The sequence below is a fragment of the Polypterus senegalus genome, chromosome 8 (genome assembly GCF_016835505.1).
Source record: "Polypterus senegalus isolate Bchr_013 chromosome 8, ASM1683550v1, whole genome shotgun sequence".
NCBI lineage: Eukaryota > Metazoa > Chordata > Cladistia > Polypteriformes > Polypteridae > Polypterus > Polypterus senegalus.
In genome coordinates, this window is record NC_053161.1 from 140,641,985 (window position 1) to 140,662,038 (window position 20,054).

At 37.2% G+C, this 20,054-nt stretch overlaps 1 protein-coding gene across 1 annotated transcript in view; it reads left to right on the forward strand.

Annotated features, from left to right (window-relative positions):
• The first annotated feature begins 1,638 nt into the window (after positions 1-1,638).
• Positions 1,639-20,054, forward strand: part of ttll12 (tubulin tyrosine ligase-like family, member 12) — a 101,757-nt gene continuing 83,341 nt past the window's right edge. Inside the window, exons 1-2 of the mRNA XM_039761833.1 lie at positions 1,639-1,822; positions 13,618-13,796. Coding sequence (XP_039617767.1) covers positions 1,655-1,822; positions 13,618-13,796 — 347 coding nt within the window. The 5' untranslated portion in view covers positions 1,639-1,654. The remainder of the gene's footprint in view (positions 1,823-13,617; positions 13,797-20,054) is intronic.

Consider the following 20,054-nt stretch of genomic DNA (forward strand, 5'->3'; position numbering starts at 1 on the left):
ACAAATGTGTTGGGAGATAAGAACTGTAATAAAAGTATGGTTTGCTCGCCATTGGGTGCTCATTATACTTGATTTGAGTCTGTATGTTCACTCAATAAAGCCTGATTCTGCTATTTGTGCGCCTTTTTTTGAAAACTGAGTGCCATACCTTTGCTACCACAAAGAAATATGTAGAAGTGGAATGCCCCTTGTCCCAACCTTTTAATGCTAATTGGCAATTTAATTACATTCAACTTTGGCATGATTAATGAGTGGTCCTGAATCAAAAATCAATACACTCAGAGAAGCCACTTAGCAAAATGCAATATGTTTGCTTTGTTTTTAGTTATGATCTATGGACGTTATTTCAAATGTGGTACGCTTTTGTATTACATTTTAACCTTACATAACAATTGTGAAAAGTATTCAATCATTTGGTCGATGTTTTTAATTATGACACAATAAAACCATGACAAAGTGAAATGCACCATGATTATATGTGGTGCACTGCAATATAGATAACATGTTGGATTGGCACAAATATCCATCCATCCATTATCCAGCCCGCTATATCCTAACTACAGGGTCACGGGGGTCTGCTGGAGCCAATCCCAGCCAACATAGGGCACAAGGCAGGAAACAAACCCCGGGCAGGGCACCAGCCAACCGCAGTGGCACAAATATTTTGGCACAAATAATCTTCCATTGTATTTACTGTAGTCTACTAGCACATGTAATTACATTTTATTATTGGTTATTTTTGCAATGTTTGTTACAAAATTATTTAATAAAAAATGTGATAATTGACTCTTCCAAGAAGTAACTAAAACAGGTAAAAAGCACCGACTTTCATATCAATTACCTAATTCTAATGCATCCGAATGTAACACTATATGTACATTTTCTAAACGTGTATGTGTGCATATGTTGTATTTTGAGGTCACTGTGTGGAAGACTTGCGTTGTGTGCTAGGCTGGAGGTTGGGTGAACGAAGTGCATGAGTAAAAATCCAGGACTGTAAAGGGATGTAGGGCTTTCGTTTTTTTTTTGGGAATTTGTAATAAATAGTGCTTTCTGTTAAGCAATGATTAAGCTAGAAAATTTTAACACTGTAATATGTATAAACATATTTATTATTAGCTTTATTTAAATATTAGTTATCCCCATCTATTCTTTTTCATTTACTTCAATAAAGATTATTAATACAAAGATTTTGAAAGAATGACGAATTAATAATACAGCACGAAAGTACCGCTCAGATACATTTTAGTCGTTTCATCTTGCAAAACAATGATACTCAGGGAATGCATCTAAATTACGCGCATAATATATAATATTTACAAAGAACATTAGTCATTTTTATCAATATTTACCCCTTACATTACGGTTTCTGTCATTGGTAATATTAGTAAGCAGCAATGCAAAGTTAATCAAAAATTATGCAGGGCCAAAAAGTTTAAGTTGCAAAACATTTACAAAATACCAAAAGATCAATAACCCATCATATTGGCCGCTTCTTCTGAAGCAACATATTGGTCTTAAAAACGCTTACTCTTCCGTTATCGTTGTGGTAGAAACGAAGGAAAAACTCCACCTAAATTTCCCTTTGATGTCTTTGTGAGACATTAACACTTTAACAACTTCTCCCAGAATGCTATGCACAGTGCCGCAGTGAATGCTGGGTGTGAGAGGCATGGAAGAGACGCCGGCACAACGTGAAGCTGGAGAGATTCCTTGTGCGGAGTCTTTTGATCACTTTTTAGTACGACATGAAGCGGCTCTCAGGTCATCTGCAGTTCCACAGATATTTTGGAAGAGTTTGCATTACAAGCTTATTAACGAGGTTTGTGTTTGTCACTGTGTATTTTTTGCCCTAACTAATGCATTAGCCTTCAGTAAAGTAACTCCTGCCTTGATTTAGTGGTCGTAGTGTAGTTACCCCTGTCCCTTTTACATAATTGTTTAACAATAATAATTTTAAAATGTTGGCAGAGTTAATCGGACATTGCTAATATAAGAGCAATCGATCAATTTAAAACGAGTTAATTAAAACTAATCAGAAATAAATGACATACAAAGCGGAAGAAAAAATAAAGTTAATTGCAGCCAAGCTTTTGAATTTTAGTCCTGTTCATGCCATCAGCCTGCATGCTTTGGATTAAGTGGGTTGAATGATGGAGGGATGTTTACTATTATTTACCTGACATGCTGGATACCGCTGCTGCCTCTCAAGTTTAGGTGAGGTGTTCACGCATTATTTCAACTTTTAAGAGTTTTTTTTGTCCTGGTAGTTTGGTTTTCCTTCTATATCCCTTGGACGTGTAGTTGATTGGTGACTCAAGTTGGGATGTTCAAGGAATATGTGTTGCGATGGACACAGTGACTAGTGATGGGTTTCTTCCTGCCTTGTGGCTTTCCTCCGATTTAAATGTTTTAAAAAATGGATTTTAGATCTACATTTTGGATATAAATTTCCCCCATCAGAATATTTCAGTTTAGAATAAAACATTTTGGTGTGTTAATTAGTTTTTTTATAGTAGATGAATTGTTTAGGAAAGCAGAAGTTAAGATTTTCCGAAAATTTGAACACAAAATTATACAACACAATGACACATTTAATATTTCTGACCTAAATTCATTATATTTTACATTTCAATTAGATTTACCATTCTCTTCAAACACATTACCATTTTGTTTATGCCAAATTTATATTAAACTAAATAAGTTAAAAAAAATCACGTTTGAAAAATTTTCACATTGTAGTATATAAGCCATGCATATTGTGTTAAAAATAGGTAATTCAGGGTTTTCAATCCTGGTCTTCTAGTAAACGGGTTACTTAATCAATGACAGTTGATTCTTATAAATTCAAGTACATGTTTAGTGTACATATGACAGTTTCCAGTTAGTCGACAATAATACAATACAATAATGCAATATGCATATTCATCCACTATTATATATACCATCTGCTTCTCGCAACTGAGAGGGTGTGATGGATGTTTACCTACTGGCCGACCAGACCACAAGCATCACCTGATAGGTAACCACCCAGGTAATCAGATTGTGATCAGACCTATGGAAATACAGTATGTATATCTATATATATCTATATATCTGTATACAGTATATCTATATATATATATATATGTATATATCTATCAATCATATATATACACTAGGGGGCTCCGCCTCCTTCTCGCTTTGCTCGCCCACCACCGTGGTTTACCAGATATACAATACAATACAATTTATTTTTTGTATAGCCCGAAATCACACAAGAAGTGCCGCAATGGGCTTTAAAGGCCCTGCCTCCTGACATTCCCCCAGCCTTGACCTTCTAAGTAGACCAGAAAGAACTCCCAAAATAAAATCCTTGTAGGGAAAAAAATTGAAGAAACCTTGGGAAAGGCAGTTCAGAAAGAGACCCCTTTCCAGATAGTTTGGGCGTGCAGTGGGTGAATACAATACATAGAACAGAATAAATCCTCAATACAGTATAAAAATAAAAATTCTAGATTAGGATTTGTTTAGAGTCCTGGAGACCTCATTCATCAAGCTGCCTCTCCCATTTGGCCATTCCACATCCACACTTTAAAAACTTTTGTAAAGACAATACTTGTCCTTTATTTTCGGCCCCGTGCATAGTTGCCGTCGCATCATCTGTTGTCTTCCTGCTGCTGGTGAGCTGCATGTTTTGCTTGTCTCTAGTTATTGTTTTAAGAGCTGGGAGCACATGATGCTTGTCTGACAGATGCAATCTAACAACTGCTAGGTTAGATGTCTGTGGACTTGTTTTAAATGATGGCTCACTGCCTGGTCTCGCGTGACGTTGTAAAAACAATACTTGTTGTTTACTTACGGCTCCGGGCATGGCTAAATTCTTTCCTGCAGGACGTATAATGCTGAAGACCATGTATCGTCTACTAGTCATTCATTTCACAGGATTTTTTTTATAATAGATATATATATATATATATATATATATATATACAGGGTGGTCCAGATCTAATTATGCAGATCCAGATCATCTCGATGACTTTGATTTATGCGGGGATGATTCCAGTTCAGCGCAAAGACGATTCTTCATGTCGTCAGTTTGCACACCTCTCGATGGTCCGGGATTTTTTGGGTGATTTTCTATGTAATAAACTTAATAGGTTATAGCGTAATGAAAATTGCATAATTAGATCTGGACCACCCTATCTATCTATCTTTATTTATTTATATATATATATAGTAAAAGCCACTATATAGCGCCCGACCCGGCACAGACTTACACAGAGGCACGTGTAAAACAAACAGGCTTTTATTTTTCTCTTCAGCCGTGGGGCACGTCTTCCCCGTGTCCCACAGGCCCAACACAGTTCCAAAAGCACAAAATACAGCACAAACAACCCTTCCAGGGACCACCACTCCTCCCAGGCAACCTCGTCCTCTTCCTCCCGATTCTGGCCTCGAATGAAGGGAGGCTGGCCCGTTTTATAGCCCACCCAGAAGTATTCCAGGTGCTTGACCAGCTGGCCCTGATTGCACCTCCGGGTGGGGCTGATAACTCGTCCAACCGGGTTGTTGGCTCGGCAGCACCCCTAGCGGCCACCCCATCTCCCAACCAGGCTGTGGAGGACTTCATGTCCCATGGAGCCACGTGGGAGACGTAGAAACTAATAACGGCCGGGGAGGCTGCCACCAAGCGTCCCGGGGGAGGTATTGAGCTGTCCATGGTGGCTCCCCCGGAACATATGCAGCAGGGGTGTCCCGGCCGGGCATGGGACCCGGCTGTCCGTCACAATATATATACTGTATATATATATATATATATATATATATATATATCACACACACACACAATGCATCCGGAAAATATTCACAGCGCAGCACTTTTTCCACATTTTATGTTACAGCCTTATTCCAAAATGGATTAAATTCATTTTTTTCCTCAGAATTCTACACACAACACCCCATAATGACAACGTGAAAAAAGTTTACTTGAGTTTTTTGCAAATTTATTAAAAATAAGAAAACTGAGAAATCACATCTACATAAGTATTCACAGCCTTTGCTCAATACTTTGTCGATGCACCTTTGGCAACAATTACAAGCTCAAATCTTTTTGAATATGATGCCACAAGCTTGGCACACCTATCTTTGGCCAGTTTTGCCCATTCCTCTTTGCAGCACCTCTCAAGGTCCATCAGGCTGGATGGGAAGCGTCGGTGCACAGCCATTTTAAGATCTCTCCAGAGATGTTCAATCGGATTCAAGTCTGGGCTTTGGCTGGGCCACTCAAGGACATTCACAGAGTTGTCCTGAAGCCACTCCTTTGATATCTTGGCTGTGTGCTTAGGATCGTTGTCCTGCTGAAAGATGAAATGTCGCCCCAGTCTGAGGTCAAGAGCGCTGTGGACCAGGTTTTCATCCAGGATGTCTCTGTACATTGCTACAGTCATCTTTCCCTTTATCCTGACTAGTTTCCCAGTTCCTGCCACTGAAAAACATCCCCACAGCATGATGCTGCCTCCACCATGCTTCACTGTAGGGATGGTATTGGCCTGGTGATGAGTGGTACCTGGTTTCCTCCAAACGTGACGCCTGGCATTCACACTAAAGAGTTCAATCTTTGTCTCATCAGACCAGAGAATTTTGTTTCTCATGGTCTGATAGTCCTTCAGGTGCCTTTCAGCAAACTCCAGGCGGGCTGGAGTATATAAAATACTATATATATATATATATATAAAATATATATAAAGTGGTACCTCGGTATACGTCTGCTTTGGAATAAGTCCAACTTGGTATACGTCCTATTTGGACACGAAAAAGTTTGCTTGGTATTCGACCTTTGTTTGGAATACGACTCGCACGCTAACCTTGTTTACCTCCCTTGAGACAAAGCCACGACTGCCCACGAGCGTTAGTGCGCCAGTTGCTAGCATTCAGTGAACAACCCACGCTATAACTCTCTGTGAACTTTCATGTGTGTGGTATAGCGGGTCCACAGCTCCTGTCAAAGTCCAGCTTTAAAATAAATAATCACCGCGCTTGCAGCTTGGTGAGGGGGCGTGGTAGTTATGTGGCTTAAGGTTGTCAGGTCGATTAGCGATGTGGGCGTTTCTCACCAAAGTGCACTTGTGAGGGACCGTCCGCATTCATGATTGTCCCTGGGGCTGCTTATCTTGATAAAAAGAAGCGCGGGTCGGCTAGAAGGGGAGGAAAAAGAAAGAACGGACGGGAGGTTGAGTGAGTGAGTGAGTGAGCGAGCGAAGTAGCTGAAGTAGGCAGAGTTAACGTCAGCTGCAAGTAAGGCGACTCCCCTGTTGGGAAGCAGGGGGGCTGCCAGGTAAAAAGGCACCGGGCTTCTTCTTGGGTTTTTTTTTAAGAATGCTTCCTGCTCTATTTTAACTTCGTTGTTTTTAAGAAGACTTTTTTCTATTGTTTTAACCTCCACGCTTTCACTTCTGATTTTATGGATTATTTATTGGAACTTTGGAGACTGCACTTTAATTTGAACACCTTGTTTTGTTAATTGTTTTAACAAAAGCACTTTGCACTTTTTCACCATCCCCTTGCTTTGTTGTTACCGATGAGGTTAGCAGTGAGGCACATTACCGACATTGTAGGGTTCAAGGGCTCCCCCGCAGCAGATGGGAGCATACAGCAAACCTGCATCGTCACAACGTGATTTTGTGTTTTTTTTCATGTAAATTTGAATTGATTGTTGAAAAGTATGAAGGTGGCATGCGTATCCGGGACATGGCTGTTGCATACCGTTTGCCAAGAACGACGGTATCTACGATTGTGAAAAACAAAGATGTTATTAAAAAGTAAAGTGAGGTAAAATTTTCATTTATTTCATCTAAATGCTTTTGTATTTATGTATTTTAGTTTTAAGCAGTGTTTAAATTATTTTATACAACCCTATCAATGTATAATATGCCAATAGCAAAAGGATTTTTTTTTCATGGGAACGGATTAATCATTTTCCCATTATTTCTTATGGGAAAAATTTGTTTGGTATACGTCCTGTTTGGTATAAGTCAAAGGGTCTGGAATGAATTAAGGACGTATACCAAGGTTCCACTGTATATATACAGTGGGTACGGAAAGTATTCAGACCCCCTTCAATTTTTCACTCTTTGTTATATTGCAGCCATTTGCTAAAATCATTTAAATTAATTTTTTTCCTCATTAATGTACACACAGCACCCCATATTGACAGACAAAAAAAGAATTTTTGAAATTGTTGCAGATTTATTAAAAAAGAAAACTGAAATATCACATGGTCCTAAGTATTCAGACCCTTTGCTCAGTATTTAGTAGAAGCACCCTTTTGAGCTAATACAGCCATGAGTCTTCTTGGGAAAGATGCAACAAGTTTTTCACACCTGGATTTGGGGATCCTCTGCCATTCCTCCTTGCAGATCCTCTCCAGTTCTGTCAGGTTGGATGGTAAACGTTGGTGGACAGCCATTTTAGGTCTCTCCAGAGATGCGCAATTGGGTTTAAGTCAGGGCTCTGGCTGGGCCATTCAAGAACAGTCACAGAGTTGTTGTGAAGCCACTCCTTCGTTATTTTAGCTGTGTGCTTAGGGTCATTGTCTTGTTGGAAGGTAAACCTTCGGCCCAGTCTGAGGTTCTTAGCACTCTGGAGAAGGTTTTTGTCCAGGATATCCCTGTACTTGGCCGCATTCATCTTTCCCTCGATTGCAACCAGTCGTCCTGTCCCTGCAGCTGAAAAACACCCCCACAGCATGATGCTGCCACTGCCATGCTTCACTGTGGGGACTGTATTGGACAAGTGATGAGCAGTGCCTGGTTGTCTCCACACATACCGCTTAGAATTAAGGCCAAAAGTTCTATCTTGGTCTCATCAGACCAGAGAATCTTATTTCTCACCATCTCAGAGTCCTTCAGGTGTCTTTTAGCAAACTCCATGCGGGCTGTCATGTGTCTTGCACTGAGGAGAGGCTTCCGACAGGCCACTCTGCCATAAAGCCCTGACTGGTGGAGGGCTGCAGTGATGGTTGACTTTCTACAACTTTCTCCCATCTCCTGACTGCATCTCTGGAGCTCAGCCAAAGTGATCTTTGGGTTCTTCTTTACCTCTCTCACCAAGGCTCTTCTCCCCCGGTAGCTCAGCTTGGCCGGCGGCCAGCTCTAGGAAGGGTTCTGGTCGTCCCAAACGTCTTCCATTTAAGGATTATGGAGGCCACTGTGCTCTTGGGAACCTTAAGTGCAGCAGAAATTTTTTTGTAACCTTGGCCAGATCTGTGCCTTGCCACAATTCTGTCTCTGAGCTCTTCAGGCAGTTCCTTTGACCTCATGATTCTTATTTGCTCTGACATGCATTGTGAGCTGTAAGGTCTTATATAGACAGGTGTGTGGTTTTCCTAATCAAGTCCAATCAGTATAATCAAACACAGCTGGACTCAAATGAAGGTGATCTCAAGGATGATCAGAAGAAATGGAAAGCACCGAGTTAAATATATGAGTGTCACAGCAAAGGGTCTGAATACTTAGGACCATGTGATATTTCAGTTTTTCTTTTTAATAAATCTGCAACAATTTCAAAAATTCTTTTTTTGTCTGTCAATATGAGGTGCTGTGTGTACATTAATGAGGAAAAAAATTAATTTAAATGATTTTAGCAAATGGCTGCAATATAACAAAGAGTTAAAAATTGAAGGGGGTCTGAATACTTTCCGTACCCACTGTATATTTTTATATATATATATATTATATTATTATATATTAGCAAATCTTTAAATATAAGAAGCAGTAGAGTTCCACGTTTCCTACTGAATAATATTAATAACAATACAGTAATAATAAATGACAATCTGTTGTTGTTCCTAAACTTACTGTTATACAGTGTTACTAGTGAAAATTTTAACTGCTTGTATTATCGTGGTATTTCCTTCTACTTTTTATCTATTTTCTCTAAGAGTAAGTGTACTCGGCAAGTTTGTTACCGGGTTGGTCTACTATTGCACTTTAAGATTAACATGCACATATACATAGATATATGCATACACACCGACCCTAACCACAAAAGTACTGTATGAAAGACGTATACACGTGCATGTTATTCTCTAGCACTTTAACCCACACAGGTACCGTATGAATAACACATACACAGTCCACTTTCCTTCGTACTCCAAGAGACTTGCTTATCAAAGGCTTAATTAACGTGCAATGTCTTACATATATCTCAGACCTAAATATTACCTTTGGTCTCCAAGAATATATTCAAACATACGAAAACTCAATATCCCTGGCTATAGGCCTTTTATCAACCAGTGAATGTTTTACTTTAAAGCACTGTTCATTACTGGACAGAGCTCTTCAACCGCAGCTTGGATCATATGGCATTTTTAACTGTTCCAGGTGCTCAAAGATATTTACCTTATTACCTCAATCACTCTAAATATGAAGACAAAGTATAAAAAGTTAGAGGTTTATTACAGGAATAATAATACCATTAGGGAAAATCATAAAAGAAAATGGTGGATAGTAAAAGTGGATAGCAAAGTCTGGATATATATAGTCTTTAAAAAAAAAAAAGCTTACAAAAAAGTAAGCATGACAAAGATGAATGTCGCAGGCAGCTTGTGATATAGCACTCGTAGTTGTTCATTAGTTGCTTTTCTGATGATCGGATGGAAACGGCCACACGTTGCCGGCAACCTCTTCTGAATTCGCTCTGTTCTTTTCTCCAGAGTCTGTCTCTTCTGCTGCTTCTTCTTCTGATGTTGCTCTTCAGACGAGGCATATTTATTATAAAATTCTACCGGTGTTTTTGCAAGATGTTATTATTAGATATTCCAATTGGCCGACTGTCAATATGATGAATGAATTCACTCCTCTATTTTCCCAAACAATAAAGGTTTCTGATGTTGCTTAGTACTATTGGCATGTCTTCCTTTCCCAGTCTGTAAACCAATTTAGCAACTTGTTGTCCCAGATCTCAGGTTGTAAAGTAATCAATAGCCTGAGTCATCTCCTGAATTGCTGGTCATTTCAAACAAATGATACTGTGATTTAGGAAAACAGATTGCCTTGGATCTTAACTGTCCATGCAAGTATTAAGTTCATATGTTGTTTTGTCTTGAACAAAATATAATGAAAATATAGTCCACAATTTACAGATTTTGTACCCCACAACGCTGCTATTATTTAGGTGTTTGATCCGTGCAATGAGCTAGCATTGAGTGCACATCTGACTTGTGATTGTCACCTTATATAATTAGTGTTTACCAAAGAAATACACATGAGAAGCTTTAGCACAACATTTTCATTTAGGAAGAAAAAAAAAACTAAACAAAACTATCTGCTGCTGTTTTAACCTTGCTGCTATGCAGTGATATACTGTAAGTCAAAATTGTAACATATTATTTTGATATTGGTGGAATGTAATGAAACGGCACCCATTCCAAAGTTGTTTCCTTGTGCTTGGTGCTGCCAGAATCCGTTTCTGCATTTGTGGATTAAACACAAGAGGATTAGTGGATTGATATACTGTTTATTGGGCAGCACACAGTGCACCAAAACCTAAATGTGTGCTCTAATGAAAGCAATTCTGACAAATCAGTAAACATCCATCCATCCATCCATTATCCAACCCGCTGTAGCAAAAGGAAGTCTATTATAACCTTCAATACAAGTAAAAAAAAACAGTCTTTTCTGGTGATTAAATCTGGTAAATAAGTACAGACTGATCTTATAGATGGATAATAGTAGAAACTCTTAAGATTAAAAATGAAAACTATACTGTAATAAATCACTTTCTTGACATAACTCACATATATTTACTTCTAAGCTAAACTTATACTATATAACACACTAAATACTAAAGTATCTATCTATCTATCTATCTATCTATCTATCTATCTAAATAATACATTACTCAACACTGGTCTCTTTAGTTATAAATTTGATTTATGAGGAAACTGGAAATGAATGAAGCAAAATATTCATGACTAGTGATGAGCGAACATTGCCAAGTTCGCTACGCTGTGAGTTCCCTGAAATAATAAAAATGTTTGGTTTGGTGAACTACATTAAAGTCAATGAAGAAGAACTAGATTTGATTGCATAATACTGGTGCAGTTGTCTTTAAAGTGTCCCTGAGGGCTAGGGAAACTTCTGCCAACTATACTTGACCAATTTATTGCGGCCAGAAAGGTGACCTGAGCTGTGCAGCAGCAGTGCCAACCACTGCACCACCGTACCTCCCTAACATCAAAGAAGAAAAAATGCAGTCAGAGTCGCGCAATCATAGACTTCGCCAAAACAAACCGGAAATACCAAAATTATAGTCAAAAGTCAGAAAAAAATCTGTAGGTCTTTTAAAGGCAGAAAATTCAAAGTGGCGTGTCATGATTGAAGCCACTAGCTTGTTCTGTTTTTTGAAGTCACACTGAAGGTTCTCCAGACTGTCTGTACTGATGCTATCAAAAAGATAGAAACATCTTGTAAATAGTAATGAAGCTTTTTTTATTATTATTATTTCATAGAGTCTCCTCTGTTTGGGTTGGCACCAGGCTCCTTCAAGATTTATTTTCACTCTCGCCCTGCCATATGGGTAAATGTTATGCATGCATAGGGCATGCACCTTTTTCTCTTATATTGACATGGAACTTGAAGATTGACCTGCACATTTGGCAGCAAGCACAAATAAATTGTCCCATAGAGACTGTAATGCAAATGATCAGAATTATGTTCCTGGGGTGGTGGTCCCATCAATGCTGGCTGTCACAGCTCCACAGGGTATCACAGTGGCCTTGCAAAGCATTATGGGATGCTGATATTAAAGAAAAAAAAATTCTCCTAATCCAGCCGAATTATCAGTAAATAATTTGATGAACAAGGGCGAACACAAATGCAGCAAATTCAGTACAAATAACACTTTTGTGAAATTCCCTAATAAACACAATTCATGACATTACAATTTCTCAAAAAGTGGAATCATTAGAAGTAACAGACAAAATATTATCTAGTTTGCAGTAACAGCCATGAATATAATGATCTAGAACATTCTTCAATTTTCCAAAACCAGTTATGCCATTTAATTCCTTGTGTATGCTGGTTAGTACATTAATTAGTACACTCTCCTACTAAATTGCTTAACAGATACATCCATATTGAACCAATTTAAAGCCGCCAATCCACCTAATCTGCATATTTTTGGGATGTCATTAGCATTGCTACATCATTTCTCCAGGTTTGTGCATTCTAATCTCGACTTGTGCATACATTCTCCTTAGAGTGTGCTCATTCACCCTGTGACTTTACATTAGTTTCCTTCCCCATACAAATGATGTGACAGCCTAGCTTGACTGGCTACAGTTGTGGAGAAAAACACATTCTCACCTCAAAGAAAAACACTGATGAGCAATCAGTATAAGACTTTATTTCATAAGGCACAAAGCTGTCTCAGTTCAGGGAAGCCTCATATTTATTATAATTCTTATCACTAAACAACCTTTCTTTGTACATTTTTCATTACTATTCGACTCCTAAGACACAACTCCCTCATCAGTAACTACCAGGTGTTCATCTGTAAACACTCTTTCTAGATCTGAATTCTTCCATAAAGAGTCGATTAGGCCTGACAAGATTATGAAATAAAGCACCCTAACCTTTTCAACATGATACATATGGCATGATTAAGTAGCCCTGAACCATACATTGCTTTTTTTATAACCTAACTGTACCTTGTATTTTAAAGCTGTTATGCTGTACCAGAAATGAAGCTCCCACATTTTTTCACTTTGCCTTTAAGACCTGTGTATATAACACTTTCTTTTGAAGCAGTTTTGATTAATTGTTCAGTTCATCTCTATATTTGCTCTGACTTTTTCTAATTGCAAATGTTGTATTCGCACTTCACATAAAGTGTGTTTTTTGTCGTAGTGTAAAGTAACTACATGCAGTTTCAGATTTGCTGATGTGAAAAATGTCATATAGTGCAGTTGCTTCATAGGTTATGTAAAGTATAACAACAGTATACAATTTATAAAGTGGATTGTGCACATATTAATCAACTTCATGTTTCCTGACTGTCCAAATATATAATTCTTCTTTGGCTTTATCTTAAACTTTATCTTCATTGTATCCTTGAAGGCTAAATACAGAACTGAAACCATCTATAACTCAACTCTGTACTGTAGTTTTAGGGACCTAAGGCTTGTTTTATATGTACACTATTGTAGCAATTTGAAACTGTTGATCATAAGGACTTTTGAAGTAACAGATGAGTGCAGCACACAGGAGCCTCTAATCACAGTATGTGAAACACACATCACTGCTCAGATTCTTCTTTAATTGTAGTGTTACATATTTTCAAGTTAAGATTTTAAAAAAAAATAATAATTGTATAAAAAATTATTAAAATTGCTAAACAGAAAATGCAAGGTTATCGTATGTTGTCAATAATTTATCTTTCGGTAAGCAGCATATAGTTTAATTATTTTCTCTTATAGTTATTGATAGGAGAATACCTTTAAACACAAATATTGAGAAACCTATGCCATATTATCAAGTATTTTGAGCATCATCTCCCACCTGAAGGACTTTTTGATGCACAGACTATCTGCATTATTGTAGAATAAAATAACAGATTTAATATTCTCTTATTCAGGTCTTTGATGCTGGACAGTTCTTTGGTATAATGCAAACAGAGGAAGCAGATGATGTTGATGATGATGAAGATGAACAGCCACAACTGGAAGAAAAGAAAAGATCAAATCCAGGAGTTGAGCTTTCTTGTAAAGTTATTGTGACCAATGAAAATGGTGTTCGGACTGAAGATCCTAACAGGTAGATGGATTAAGGGATGTACTTATGCAGTTAAGACTTCTTAATGTTTCCTAATGTTATTTTTTCCTTCTCAGTAAACAGTGGTTTATATGACAAATACTTTTGTTGATAACTCCCCAATGACAGTGATGTGGCATATTTTTGACACATAACTGTTTTGTCTGTAAAATCTTGAAGGGGGCCATACTGGATGATTTATTCATTTTTTAAGTTTTGATTGACTGTATGAGTGGCACATTAGGTTAACAAAATATATAAACTAATTGAAAATGTATATCTTTATTAAAATGAACAGATATAGTGATCAGATTGGAAAAAGATTCCATCTAATTCTTAGATGTTTTCTTTAAAGTTGCATTCAGTACTAGATAAATGCATTTGTAACAGTAACCCACTAGATGGCACTTTTTACCAACAAAAGATGACATGCAAGAAATTTCTTAACTGGGAATTTGTTGACACAGAAATGTAATTGTGTTTGCTTCATTGTGCCTGTGTTTGCATTTCTGCCCATTTCTCAGTCAATGGATTTTCATTTTATATAGCAATTTTCACAGCATGAACCATACACAAGGTGCTTTACAGAGTTACTAAGTTTACACTGCAATATCAAATAATTGTAATTATTAATGTGATAAAATCTCAGTAACTATAGATAAAAATGCAGCACTGACAGGGTCTTAGAATACATCTTCACAATTGCTTCATCAAAATGAGTATAAAAGATCAAACACAATTACAGTATAAAAAGAACGAAGATGAGCTTTTAAAGATTGAGGTTAAAGCTATTGTAACACCTAGTACATAGAAACAACTCTGGCTCAGATAAGTACAAAATATTTGATGTCTCTTGCCTTTCTTCTGTCCTTGGTAATCGCTTTATCTATAGCATTCCCTTAAAGCCTGCTTCTCATACTCAAGGCGCATTGCTTGCCTCCTGTCTACTTTTTTACTGCCAACAATGGTAGATGGGCTGCCTCCATTATCTGCTGTGAATACATCATTTGTATTCTTGCGAGTACCTGCCATCTTTGAAGGTGACTTGAGTTGTGCCTCATCAGTATTTAGCAACCCAGTGTTGCTCACCATGTTATTCATTTTATTGTTGCTGAAATGCTACATTTTAACTTCTTAAAATAATTGTCACAATGATGTATTAAATTTTGCACCCCTAATGTATCACGTCATCATGAGTACCACTGAACCACAAAAGCCAAACTGTCCCATCAGATTGCTTGAAGAGGTCGGACAACCCCCCACCCCACCCTACACACACACACACACACACACACACACACACACACACAACAGACACACACACACAGAGAGCTAACTGTGTAAATCAACTTTACGATCTCAGCAGTATAACAAGTTTATGTAATAGTAGCAGCACATACAGTTTTAGAACAGTTTTATAAGGAAACCAGTAACAGCGTACTGCACGATAACATGCAGTGAATACACTTGACTTGAGCATTCCTAGTTCTCATCCTCTTTCTCTGTACTTTTGCACAGAGGTTGATGTGCTTGCTGCTTCCTGGGCAGCTCTTTTTTTCTCCCCCCTTGCGGCCCGCTGCTTCTCTTCTTTCGTTGGCATCTTTTCGCATTAAACCTGATTAAGTTAGTTTTTTTGTTGCAATTACTTAGTACATTTTCTTAAATTTTTAACTTAAGCTGGCATTTATGTCTTCAATCTGCCTCAAGAATGATTAGCGAAGGTGGTAGGGAATGAGAACGGCGCCCATATGCATGTGCCGCCCGGCCGCCCTGCTGCATGCTGCCAAGAGTTGATTCTACAGTAAAATAAAATAAAAATAAAAAGAGTAATAAAAATCATCATCCCGAAATCGAATAGTAGACGTCACGTAGTATATGTGTACCAAACTTCAAGTCAAAATGGTGAAACGGTTTGCGAGCTACAGGTAATTTAAAATCCTGGACAGACAAACAAACAGCCAGGGTAGCGTATTATATAGGAAGATAGCTGAGTTTTGGTAAGGGATGTTCCAATCAGGTTTTTTAAGGCTGATAGTGTTAACGGATTTCATATTACTTGATTCTGATACCAATTCAGATTTTTTTTTTTCCCTTTATCCCTTTAAAACAATTTTTACACTAAGGTCCTGCATAACCAGATGCATAGAAGCCTTATGTCCCATATTAAAGTGTATTTTCATAATTAAACTATAGACCATGGGTGTTATCTGTTTATTTTGTGTTAACAAAATGGAATTCTGTAGGCTTATTGTTCAGTGACCATACAAATGCTAAAATAAATAAAAGTTACTTAAATTGCATACTTTAACTAATAAAATACATGCAAAAGTATGTATGCATAATATATATATGGCATAAAAGAAAATTTCTCATAATTACAAGCTGCCATTTTTTTTCTATATTGTACCAATCTCAAACAAAGCTTAATTTAACAAAAGGTAGTTTTCACCCCTTCTGTAACAAAAAATATATATATACTCTCACACAATCAATTGATATTGGCAATTACACACTGCTTAATTGTAAATATACATGCACTTATAGATTTTAATAATTAATTGCATTACAGCTTTTTTGCTTTAAAATATACATTTACTATTTTTATACAGGTGTAATGTATCAGCTAGACATTCGGAATTCTTGAGGTATAATTAGAAAACATTGATTACCATTTTAATTATGTAGTACTTGTTTATTTCCAAAACTTATTCTGTATGACACGCAGCAACAAATAATAAACACAGTTCAAATTTGTAAAGCTGCAAATGTGTTAGATGTTTGTTTAAAAAGAAGATATAAGACTAAAATGCTTAACGGGTTTATAAGCAAAAGACAAATTTTGCTGTTAAGCTAACGTTTTTGTTTTTCCAATTGAAAATGTAAGCTGCACTATTTAAAACAAGCTTGCTGTCCACGCTAAAATGGGATCCGTTTTAATTAAAGCACAAAAATAAATAAAGTTCTAGTTATTTTTCTAAAGTAAAAAGGTCTAAATTCATTTAAGTAGCTTCTCTTGCCATCTAATTGCACAGGACAAATCCACCAATTTCTTTTTCTCAGTTTATTACTCCACTTTCTGTAACGCAAAGGCTAATATTTCAGTCATCTCTTGCAAAACTAGCCTCGACTTGCAGCTCTTTGTTTACACTGCAGGAAGTTTGTGGCAAAAAAGAAGAGACCCGCTTTTTCTCAACTACCGTAATACCGTATGCAAAGGATTCCTGCAACTAAGTTATCGTAAATCTTAGTAGTACTAGGGTGTTGTACCGTGTTAGCCATTATGAATGTAGAGAAAACCAAGCAAAATGACACCTTTTATTGGCTAACTAAAAAGATTACAATATGCAAACTTTTGAGGCAACTCAGGCCCCTTCTTCAGGCAAGATGTAATACAGAAACTGGAGTACCCTATGTTTATATGCACACACTAGGACAAGAAACAACATTGGTAAATCTTTAAATGAAAAATCTTAAATGTAAAAAATTAATAGGTTCAATCAGGCTAAGATTAATTTAACAAGAGAGAGAACAGAACAATGTATGGTCAAGATCCTTGGATAAGATAACTGTCCAACAAAGTCCTTTGAAGTCTGTGATGAGTTTTTCAAAACAATGTGGGTCTGTAGACAGGTTGTCTGTGTCAGTCTGAGAGATGCAAACAGTCCTCATACCTGGCTATAAAACTCTTGTCTTTATTCAAGCCATGTTGAAATGTATTAAATTTTAACACGAGTTTAACTTCCCATTCTTTTCTCTCTTGCTGTGTTTTGAAGTTGCCCATAAGCACTGTGACTTTAAAGTCCCTCTCACAGTGTCCATGGCTGTTGAAGTGGGCCGCTACAGGTGTGTTGCCATGTTTAATGTGGAATCTGTGTAAATTCATTCTCTGGCGGAGTGTTTGTCCAGTTTCTCCCACATAGAGTGTAGTGTCAGGACATTAGGTGTAGTGTCAGAATTAGGTAGACAACATTAGATGATCTGCAGGAGAATGATCCCTTTATGTGATGTTCTAGTCGGCAGTGTGGTATAACTGTACGGTCTGTATTGTAGATGTGGGCACACGTTTTACATCTTTTCTGTTGGCAGGGAGATGTGCCATTTTCTGTCGGTTCATTTAGGGAGCTTCGGACAATTAGTTGCTGAAGGTTTGGTGGTTGTCTGTATGCCCCGAGGGGAGGCTCAGGAAATACATTTTTCAGTGTTTTGTCGTTGTTTAGCATTGGCTGAACTTCTTTTATAATTTTTCAAAGTATTTCAAGATGTGGGTTGTAGGTGACAACAAGGGGGATGCGGTTCTTGTTGTCTTTGTTTTTATATTCCAGAAGGTTGTCTCTGGGTATGGCAGTAGCTCTTCTTATTTGAGTGTCTGTTGTTATAGGGTTATAACCTTGTCTGATAAAATCTTGTCTGAGCTCCTGCAGTTGTTGATCCCAGTCTGTCGGGTCTGAGCAAATACGATTGTACCATATTGCTTGGCTAAAAATAATGGAGCGCCTTATATGCTTGGGCTGGAAGCTGTCACTTCTTAGGTAGGTCTGTCTGTCTGTTGGTTTGTGAAAAACAGAAGTTACAAGGGTGTTGTTTTTCAGTTTGAATGGTGGTGTCAAGGAAGATGACTTTTGTTTTTGAGTAATTTTAGAAAAGCATTGGGCTGAAAAGATTGTTTTTTGTGACTGGCCAATTTACTGATCACCAATCAAGTCTTTTTTTGTGGAAATTGGCCTATTTAGACCAGCGCCCAAGCAATTGGAGCATCCCCCAGCTATGATATAAGTACTGAGGGATAATAATGGTTACTGTTTATTTCAGTTAAGAACTCTCACAGTTACATTCCACATCACTAATGTTTGCTCTTAAAACTAACTTGATTGCTTTGCCATACTGAACTGCTCTTTCTATACCTTTTCTTCCTTAAAGTTTTTCTTAATATTTACAAAATATCAAATCCTAGGTTTCTCTATGAGGTGAGTAACTGCATTCCTGGTTCACAGAGCAGCTAGAGTAGGCGATTGCTGTAGCCTTTAAGAAATATTTCAGGTATTGTGAATTTAATTCCTTTAAGTTTAATTCAGAGTAACAAATGACATTTTAAGTAGAAAAATGAGGCTCTAAGGGCATTTAAAAATTATTGAGAATAGGTAAGAATATGCTTTCCTATAGTGAGTTGTTGTTGATAATGTTCAACAAATATCTAGTTCAAAGCTTAGACAATAAGTTTTTATTTCATTTAATTTTATTTAAATCTTGAGTATGGGAGACTTGAGAATACCAGATGCCTTTGCAAAAATCTCCGGCGTACAAAGCTGTTGCAGTTGAATTTACAGTATATGTGAAAAAGATCTCTTCTCACGGACAAAAGAAAAATATTAAACCTATCTAATAGCCAAGGTCATTCTCAGTAAATCAAATGCTTATATGAAGGAGACAGCTTGGCAAAGAACAGCACAGCTATGCTTAATTAAAAACAGCAAGGTCAAATTAAGTTCACAACATGTTAAGATAAGTGCACAATCCAATCATTCATTGCATGTTAAGGCATTTTCACACTGATAGTCTGTTTGCTTTATTCCAAATCAGAAGGTGATTAGTTGCTTTGCTTTAGTATCCAATTAGTTTGGATGTGTTTCACACGGCAAACTCAAGTGAATGAGAAGTAACAACAAACAGGTGACAGGTGTCTGGTTGACTTATGTCATTAGACAGAAATAATTTTTTCCCAGGAAAAATTATCATGAAAGGTTGAACTGTGCATGTACACCATCGAATTTGAAATAACTATATGGTTTGTTTATCAAATAGAGCTCTGAGAGTGGAATGCCTATTATCTGATAACTAGAAGACTACATGAAAATGATACTTCACCTGCTACAGAAAAAACTTGTTCTTCTAAGCATCTACTTAGAAGATGGGAATCTCTAGTGAGGGCATACAGGGATGTGCCTCAGTTTCATTCAGACAGTGTACATATCAGATGAGTTTCATTTCATTGTACGATGTTGCATATTTACTCTCCAGTAACCTAGTACAGTATATGAATGTCAGATAAGCTATTTAGTTTATCTTAAATCACGTCTCCAGGCTTTAAGCCTGTAAATATGTGTTCATAATGTTCACTTTGGGCTGTTTGATTTAAAATTTACACATAGTGTCAAAGTTAATGTTTCTTCAGTTTCCGCTTTTTGCCTGGTGTGCAATTGCATTGAGAATTTCTGTGAATGTCATCTGATAATTTCTCCAAATGAAATGACCTGGTTTTATAGT